At 43.0% G+C, this 9,396-nt stretch overlaps 1 protein-coding gene across 1 annotated transcript; it reads left to right on the plus strand.

Moving 5' to 3' along the window:
* Nucleotides 1-604: 604 nt before the first annotated feature.
* Nucleotides 605-9,390, plus strand: LOC103364076 (ubiquitin carboxyl-terminal hydrolase 22-like; the record flags this gene model as incomplete). Its single annotated transcript, XM_008291082.1, has 9 exons — nt 605-771; nt 855-1,002; nt 1,255-1,357; nt 4,379-4,537; nt 4,872-4,998; nt 5,087-5,178; nt 5,813-5,875; nt 8,504-8,653; nt 9,195-9,390. Coding segments are annotated over 9 exons (1,052 nt in total), but the record flags the coding sequence as incomplete, so codon positions are not given.
* Between the last annotated feature and the right edge of the window lie 6 nt (nt 9,391-9,396).

Here is a 9,396-nt window from a genome sequence, read left to right on the forward strand (position 1 = left end):
AACATATTTATATATGTAGCAATAGGGAATATTAGAGCGGAGCGGCGGAGGGATCAGGCAGTGTGTGGGAGTGAGGAGAGCTGGCATACGTTTAACACCTTGTAGCAGCCTGCGGGGATCTGCTCTAGCGCCATTAACATCCCTGGCACTGTCTTGGATGGGAGAAATTACAGGCCTGGCTGCTCTTCTGTGGAACACTACCTCCTTCCTTCCTTACTCCTCATCCTAAGTCCCCCCTGTTTCCTCCTTTCCACCTTCTCTCGTCCTCCCTCCCTCCCTCCTCTGTGTCGGTGTGTGGTTGGCTCTGCTGTAATCTGACAAGGGTTTCCCTGCATGCAGTCCAACGCTGCCTCAGGGATGTTACGGTATTAGTGTGCGTGTTTGTGTGTGAGTGTGTGTTAGTTGTCTACCATTAACAGCATTGCAGCTTAGTTGCCCCACTGCAGCAGCCAAGAAAAATTATCTGGCTCCCTCTCTGTCCTCCCCTTTTCTTCACGCCTCCCTCTCTCCTCCACCCAGTCTATGTCTTTTAATATTCTTTGTTCTTGACTGCTTTTAATGTCTTTCTCCCCCCCCCCTCCTCTGTCTTCCCTTCTATTCTCAGGGTTGCGTGGTCTGATAAACCTGGGCAACACATGCTTTATGAACTGCATCGTCCAGGCTTTGACGCACACTCCGCTGCTGCGAGACTTCTTCCTGTCCGACCGACACAAATGCGAGATGCAGAGCAACTCCTGCTTGGTTTGTGAGATGTCGCAACTGTTTCAGGAGGTAACTATGAGCTGTCGTTTTGAACAAATGGGCAGAAGAAGAAGGTTTAGAAGTTTTCTCTCACACTCGCCTTCCTTCCACAGTTCTACTCAGGCCACCGCTCGCCTCACATCCCGTTCCGCCTCCTCCACCTGGTGTGGACGCACGCCCGCCACCTGGCCGGCTACGAGCAGCAGGACGCCCACGAGTTCCTCATCGCAGCGCTGGACGTCCTGCACAGACACTGCAAAGGTGAGGTCAGACACACACGGACACAATTTTATATAACTAGAATAAAAGCAGCGAAACTGAGAGAGACGCAAGAAAGAGAGGAGGAGAGCTGGTTGGAGCGAGGGATGAGTTAAGAGAGATGAGAGAGATGAACAGACTGACAGAGGCGCAGTACTCTCTGTCTCTCTCTCGCCGGTTTATAAGCAGAGTGGGTGTCTGTGAAGTTACACAGCATTGCTTTTAGTGACAGTGTGTGTGTTTATATCCACACAGACGACAACGGGAAGAAAGCCAACAACCCGAACCACTGTAACTGCATCATCGACCAAATCTTCACAGGGGGCCTGCAGTCTGACGTCACCTGTCAAGTCTGCCAGTAAGTGTGTGTGTGTGTGTGTGCGCGCAGGAAAACAAAACGCACCCTGAAACATCATTTATGCTTCACCAGAGACTGTGTAAAGAGATTAGACTCTAATACAACAAAGCCGCGGCTTTTGCAGACTGCTGCGCTGTCTTTACCGAACAGTTCCACCATGCAGTCAAACGGCATCAAAAGTCTCTAAAACAGGGGCTCGCACGTTTGGGTTTCACACCTCAGCAATCTCGCCTCTTGTGCACTTTGGAGGAGGAGGAGGGAGGGGAGGGGAAGGGAGGGGAGGGAGGGTGACGTCATGCGTTACCAAACTGCATGCGGTGAAAACTTGAGGAAAGTTGTGAAGCAGCAGCGCCAGCCCAGCCAATCAAATCGCATCTCAGTTTGAGTCTCTGCGATGTACGCCACGTCAATCAAACAATCCTCGGACGCGTCCTCAACAAGTAGTAATGTGCCTAATTCCCTCTGTTGAGGTGACCCCCCCCCTCCAACGCCACCCCCGCCCCTCTGCGTCCCCGTCCTCTATCTACCACATATTGCGCCATCAATCACACACACTGAGCTGCTACACTGCAGCAACAGGAAAAGCCTTTCCTGGCAGGCCGTCTGTAACGCTGATCTCTAGTTCCACCTGGTGGTTTGTTGAGACTATTGGAGCTTTGTGATTTGACAGACAAATTGAAAAAAAAACAAAAAGCTATAAAGTGCAGCTCAAGTGCTCCTTGGCATCGATTCTACAAGTCTCTACTGAGGGGAAGAACACTGTTCCACCAAAATAAATCCTCTCATTCGCTGTTTTGATGATGGTGGTGGAGAGGGCGTCAAGATTTACATTATTCTGTCAATCATATGTACACTCACCTAAATACACATTTGCTAAAATAACAGAGATTCTTAAAGAATGTGCAGCTACAATCTCTGTATATTTTTCCCCTGATTTACTAAGATGTTAATGCTCGAGCGCTGCACTGACCCCCGGACAGGCCTCCAGACGTGGGCGTGGAGATGGTATTAATATATCTGATGAGTCACTAGAACACTGAGGTAAATACAGTCCAGTGTTCAATGTAAAGACCTTTATTGATTTTCACCGTCAGACAATTGCTGTGAGGTTTATTTCAGGTGTAATGAAGGTAAAGCTCTCTGCCCCTGTTTACTTTTACTTAATTTATTATTTACTTAACCTATTATTCAGCTCCTCACTCTTATTTTGCCAAGACTTTAGTTACACATAATGTAGCTGCCTGTATGTTTTTGCAGTGCCTCTGCTCTTTCATGTCAGTTCGATTTCTTTCCCCACTAGAAGTGTCCTTGTGGGTGCCATAAATCATATCAGTGCTGTACGATACTGATGATTTTTCCACTTTCACATACTGGATGACCTTTGCAAGTCCAGTAGAATACATAATCAACCTCTATCTTGAGCACATGTAAAAACATAAACAATTTGTGTCAGTGTCACTACTGCGCAGGCTCTGCTTGCAAATAATGTAAATCGCGCAAGACGGCAGTTCAATTCTGTCGTAACGTCTATCAATTCAGCTGTATTACATATTGGCTCGATCCCACCTTACCGCAAACGCAATGATTAAAAAGAAGCACCTCGCAGACGCACAAAAAAAGAGATCAATTTGCTCGACAAGAGTAAACCTGGCTCTGAGAACTCCCAGCAGCTGATAGCGTTGTCTAGTGTGACAGCGTGCTATTCCCATCACAGTATAATTTACTTCCCTGACGTCTCACAAGCAGGTAATTGCATTGAGTGTAACAGTCAGTGAGTTATGGTGCCAAATCAACAGTCAGTGCTTTGCGTCTACATTCAGCTAAAATTGTTGAAATAATGTCTGAAATGGGTTTGTCATTTACATCTGGGGAGAAACTCACTGTTAAAGTGTTGTTTTCCTATTTTCTGCAGCCATCAATACACTCACTCATTAGTTAGGCCTGATGTTGAAGCTCAAACACTCTGACCTCAAATCTTTTTTTTTTTGCTCACTGTTCCTCACTGCACCTCTATGGAAACAGCACAACCATGACTAGAAGAAGAGGGAACTCAAAATGTCTTAATTAGGAAAACAAAACCTTGTCAATTAGCTGTTCCCTTTAAAAACACAGCCTGCAGTTCAGCTGAGTTTAGAACTTTTATCCATAACATTGGGTTTACGAAACAGGGATTAGTTTTGCATTGTGCAACAGAGCTCTGGATTTATTCATTTTAAGCCTAGCTTTGTGAAACTGTAACTAGAATTAATCTAAGGTTAAAAATAATCATTGTGGGTGCAACCTGACATACAGTCGTCCTCAAATGTGTTCATACCCTTCCATTAAAGAAAAGGCAAAATTCACAATAGTCACTCAAATAACTAGAAACTGAAAAAAGCAATAATAAATATACATTTGTTCAATTATTATATAGTGAAATAAGACATTGCTTTTGAATAGTGGTTGAAAAGAATAGTTTAAAAAACAAACAAAACAGGCAAATTAGAGCACTTTGCTGATGAGCAGTGGGCCAAAATCCAAATAGCTGTCAACAGGTGCAGAAGTCTGATTGAGAGTTACAGAAAACACTCGATTGCAGTGATTGGCTCAAAGAGTTGTTCAACAGAATATTAGTTTACGGGTCCCATCATGCTTGTTTTTTTGTATATAATATTTCTGTTGAACCACAATTCAAAGCAATGTCATGATTTTCATAAAGTTTTTATTTTTTATTACTTTTGTCGATTTCAACTTATTTCAGTGACTGTTGTTTTTTTCCTTCTTTAATGGGACGGTATGAATACATTTGAGGAATTTAAGTGCACCTGATGTAGGGAACAGATGGGAAGATTTACTAATCAACACACAGCAAGTCTTTGAAACAATAATAGAATTTTGCATCACTGATAGTCTCTCAGAGTTGTAGGAACTGGTGAGTATAGCGTTTCATAATCATAAAGAAGGAACCTGGACTTTAAAATACTCCAGCCGTAACTTTATTAGGTCAATGTGCTACATCATTTTCACCTCCTCTCTCCCCAGTGGTGTTTCAACAACCATAGACCCGTTCTGGGACATCAGCCTGGACCTCCCAGGCTCCTCCACACCATTCTGGCCCCTCAGCCCCGGAGGAGACGGATCAGCACTTAACGGAGAAAGTCACACCACTGGAGCCACGACGCTCACAGACTGTCTGCGCAGGTAACAAATGTTGGTTGAGAATATCTGCTGAGAATTTTCTTTCCTGCTATGTAGTCCGAAAACAAAAAGCATACAATAGCTGTTTGTTTATTTGTTTGTTTTTCAAAACAAACATGCACCGCTAAGTCACAAACTTCCTAGAATCACCACACTCAAGTCCTAAGGGGGCCACAAGTAACAAACAAACCCTGAAACTAATCCTTGTCCTTCCCATATTCACTGGAGCAGAGACCTCAGGAAGCAGCAGCACTGATAGAAGTCCACACACACACACACACACACACACACACACACACACACACGCACGCACTAAATCGCTTCTTCTGCCACATAGGTTCACCAGACCAGAGCACCTCGGCAGCAGCGCCAAGATCAAGTGCAGCGGTTGCCATAGTTACCAGGAGTCCACCAAGCAGCTGACCATGAAGAAGCTGCCCATCGTGGCCTGCTTTCACCTCAAAGTAAGATGTTTGGCTGCTCATTTTTTGGGGATGCTGTGGATAAGCAGAGACGTGTTCTAACACTCGTCGTGTGTGTGTGTGTTTTCAGAGGTTTGAGCATTCGGCCAAACTACGGCGGAAGATCACTACTTATGTCTCCTTTCCACTGGAGCTGGACATGACTCCCTTCATGGCCTCGAGGTGAGCACTGCGCAAAAGAAGAAGAAACCGAGTCAGAGGATGAAAAGAAGAAGAAAGATAATGACCGTCTATGTTGCAGAAAACATGTTTCACAGTCTTGGATGTAGCACCAAAGTCTGTTCAATTAACACGAATATCAAGAGTATTTGCTGCTCACAAAATGTTACAAGCATCAACTTTTTTTCAAACGGGTTTTAATTCCTAAGCAGATGTTTATCCTTAATTAACCACTGTACAGATTGATGGTTGTACCAGAGTGTGTACGATGTCTCTGTTTTGGGATTTCGCCTCAAGGGAGGAGAAAAACAAAAAAGACCTGTCAGTCATCTCCAACAACTTTGATGCTTCGTATCTGTTCAAAGCGCATTTTCAGTTCATATCCTATTTGTTTACATCCCTGCTGAACATACACTCCGGTATGCCAATACAAACACAGGAATTAAACAAAAGACGAGGATCCTGAGCTGCACAAAACAGAACATCACATAGCGGCGAGTGTTTACTTTGTTTTTTTTCGGCCGCATTGGAACAAACAAGCCACTTTAAAAAGAAAAAAAACAACTTTTATTTGCTGACACCGAGAACAGTTGGTGTTGCTGGGACTGAGTCTGCTCCGCTCTGCTGTGTGTTTCAGTAAAGAAAGCCGGATGAATGGGCAGTACCAGCAGACTGTGGACCCCTTCAACAACGACAACAAGTAAGACAAACGGCTGCTTCCAACACGTCCAAAGCTCGTCTGACTCATCAGATGTGGATTGCCGCTATAAGCCTGCCGTTTCTCTTGTGCATTTCTTGCAGTTTTGTTCCCGTCTTTCTGCTATCTGTTTCAAAACCACTTTTACAATGACAGCAACTTCCGAGACTAATCCAAAGTAATCAGAGGGCTGTACTGTGAAGCAAGTTTGACATAGCCGGGCTTTCTTTGTGTAAGTCGGCTCGACAAAAACAAAAGCCCCAGCCAGAGATCACGGATATCACGAAGGCAGTTGTCAACTTTCTTTGTCAACTCAGGCTTTCTGCTTCAGACTCTGTGTGTTCACATAAAAATGAGACATTTAACGCATCATGTGACTCTTCTTCTGCACAAAACGATCGTGTGCAGCTGCTTCAGTCACGTTTTCTTGAGGAATATAAAAAAATGATGATGGTAAAAATCGCAGCTACTGCAAATGGTGCAAGACAGAAATGCTGGTAGGAAACTGTTAAACATGTTAATATATGATATTTTACTGATGCAGCCATTTATTTTAGACTGACAGCTGCACGTTAAAGTTACACTTTAAACTTCATACATTTAAACATGATCTTGTACTGAAGTGCACTTAGGGCTGACACTGTCCCATAATGCAGGATATCACTTTAGGTTTTGGCCAAATCAAAGTGAAATTAATGTTATTGATTGAATATTCTCTGTAATAAATACCAGTAGAATAATCTGTGTTCTAATCTGTGTATCAGCTCCAGCAGCAGCAGTGTAAATGGACTTGACAGCAAGTCAGAGCCAAACATAAAAACATATTTATGTGATTTCTACATCACCAACTAAATCCCTGTCTGGTTCCCATGGCACCACGATATTTACAGTGTGTGATATTATAACTACACGGCTTCATTCAGTGATATTAGTAACGTGCAACTCAACAGGTTTACAGATGAAACACATTCCCTCAGCTCACAATCTGTATCGCTGAAAAACAAGTCAGTAGACAATTTGGTTAAAGGAGGCGCTCTTTCCTGCTGATTTAAATCCAAAACTCTGAACATAACCTGCTCCCGACCAGGTTAGCTCCACAGCATCAGTTGCCATGGAGATCTAGCCGGATAAAACAAGAGCCATCTTTGTGACACTGAAAACTCTGGCTTTATACTCAGCATACCTCAATAACCCACTAATCTCCATTCGTAGTTCAGCCCTCTGGTCCTATTAATGATCCTCCTGTAAACAGAGCTGGCAGATTGGATTTGGGCTCTTGTGCAGCAAACACTTTGTTGACATGAACAAAGCCTGTTGGTTGGTGTACAGCTTCCTCCTCCCCACATTCATTCTACTCCTGCATTTCGTGCTTCCGTCTCTTCTCCCAGTTGCATTCATTTTACTGGAGAGAATCCACGACCTCATGTTTGGAATTAATTCTAATGAAATGCAGGTTATGAATTTATAAACTGCACAGATCAAACGTCTCCCTTCTGTAGCTGTTCGCTCACTTTCAAGCTGCAATTTAAAGAATTTGACATTAATGTAATGTCTAATCCTACATAACCTTGTCCAGGCACATATTGATCGCAAAAAAGTAAGTATCAATCATTTAGAGTAGCTGCTTACACCAAATGCATTATAGTGTTAGCCTAACTGCTCCTCGAGTCTCATTTGTCACCCCAGATCTGATGGATCAAGTTCATTCATTGAAACCAGGTTTCAGGGGATGCACCTACAATACATGGAAAAAGAATTGAGAGTTTACTAAAGTCTAAATATTTTTTAAATAATGTTCAGTTTTGTTTTGTTTTTTTAATTGGAGAGATGCATCTGTTTCACATCAGAATATTTGCAGCAGTGACATTATTGTGTATATAAATGTGTTGTCCATGTCTGTAATTGGTAAAGTAAGCATCAGTGTGTGGGAGCAGGTAGCACTACGACAAGTAAAACATATTTTATTGCACCAGAAGTTGCTGCACTTTGATGGTCATCACACATCGACAGAAATGTCAGTATAGAAATCCTAAATAAACTGGATGTGTTGCCTAGAGGGGGACCTCTTCCCCTTAACCCTGTAACGCCAAGTGTATCCTTTTTAATACATGATTTTTTGAGACCTGGACATCATCAGTATGATGTTTTTATTCCTGAAAACCCTGATGTGTACAATCAGACACATGCAGTGCACAGATAAGCCACCATTGATTTGTAATTCATGCACCAAATATGCTGAATGTAGCAAAGACGATACAAATTAAACTCAGACATGAATTTTTTATTTATTTATTTTTTTGTCAGAAGGTTTGATAAACACTGCATTTTCTTTTTTTTTATTTGAATTTTCTGGCAATTATTTCATGGTTCAGGTTTTACCAAGTTAAATATTCTGCAGCGTCTCTTATCTTTTGAACCAAAATCACCCTGTTAACCAAATTCTTAACTGTACTTGTATTAGTCTGAGCACATCAACAACGTTAACAACAGTATCTGATTCCTCTCTTATATTTGCATAGATTTCCAATGAACTACACTACCACAGATTGGTAGAATTCTTTGACATCAGCATCTAGTTATTGTGTTTCGTTGCTCTGTGTCACCCCAAAGTTTCTCCATTTTCTGTTGCAGGTACAGTTTGTTTGCAGTGGTGAACCACCAGGGGACACTAGAGAGCGGCCATTACACCACCTTCATCCGGCAGCACAAGGACCAGTGGTTCAAATGTGACGACGCCATCATCACCAAGGCTAGCATCAAGGATGTGCTGGACAGTGAAGGGTGAGCGCGTCACAGATTCAGATTCGTTTTATTGTCATTGAAACAAGTACAATGGAAGGTGCAGGCCTTTCAGTGCAAAAACAGAAATATAAAAACTTTGTAAAACAACTATATACAGTATAAAAGAAATAAACTATATAAAAAGATGACATTAAATAATAAGCACGGTGTATATTGCACAGAGTGGATATTGGACAGAGTTGTATATTTATAATATATTGCACTTGTTGTGACAAGGAGGCATTTATGGCTCTGACAGCAGTTGGAAAAAAGCAGTTTTTCAGTCTGTTAGTCCTGGTTCTGGTGGCCCTGTACCGTCTGCCCGATGGCAGCAGCTCAAACAGGGAATGTCCCGGGTGGTAAGAGTCCTTCAGGATGGTGTCGGCTCTCCTGAGGCAGAAAGAGCCATGAAGGTCCTCCAGTGTGGGTAGAGGGCACCCAAAAACTTATTCCACTTTGCCTTTGTGTGTCTAATAGACAACGACTGCTCCCTTTTTGACCAACACCACCACCTGACCCCGTGCTGTTTTCATCTCCACAGGTACCTTTTGTTTTACCACAAACAGTTCCTGGAGTACGAATAGCTCCCTCCCATCAGTGTCAGCCTGCAGGAGGAGCCGAAGGAGGACGCGAGGATTAGTTGCATGGGAAAAGGTAACAGAGTGACGAGAGAGGCAAGGAAACAGAAACACAAGCCTACCTTAATCCCTCAGAGTCGCAACTCCCACTCTAACATGGACCCA

Source organism: Stegastes partitus, unplaced genomic scaffold (assembly GCF_000690725.1).
Source record: "Stegastes partitus isolate 25-593 unplaced genomic scaffold, Stegastes_partitus-1.0.2 Scaffold714, whole genome shotgun sequence".
Lineage (NCBI taxonomy): Eukaryota > Metazoa > Chordata > Actinopteri > Pomacentridae > Stegastes > Stegastes partitus.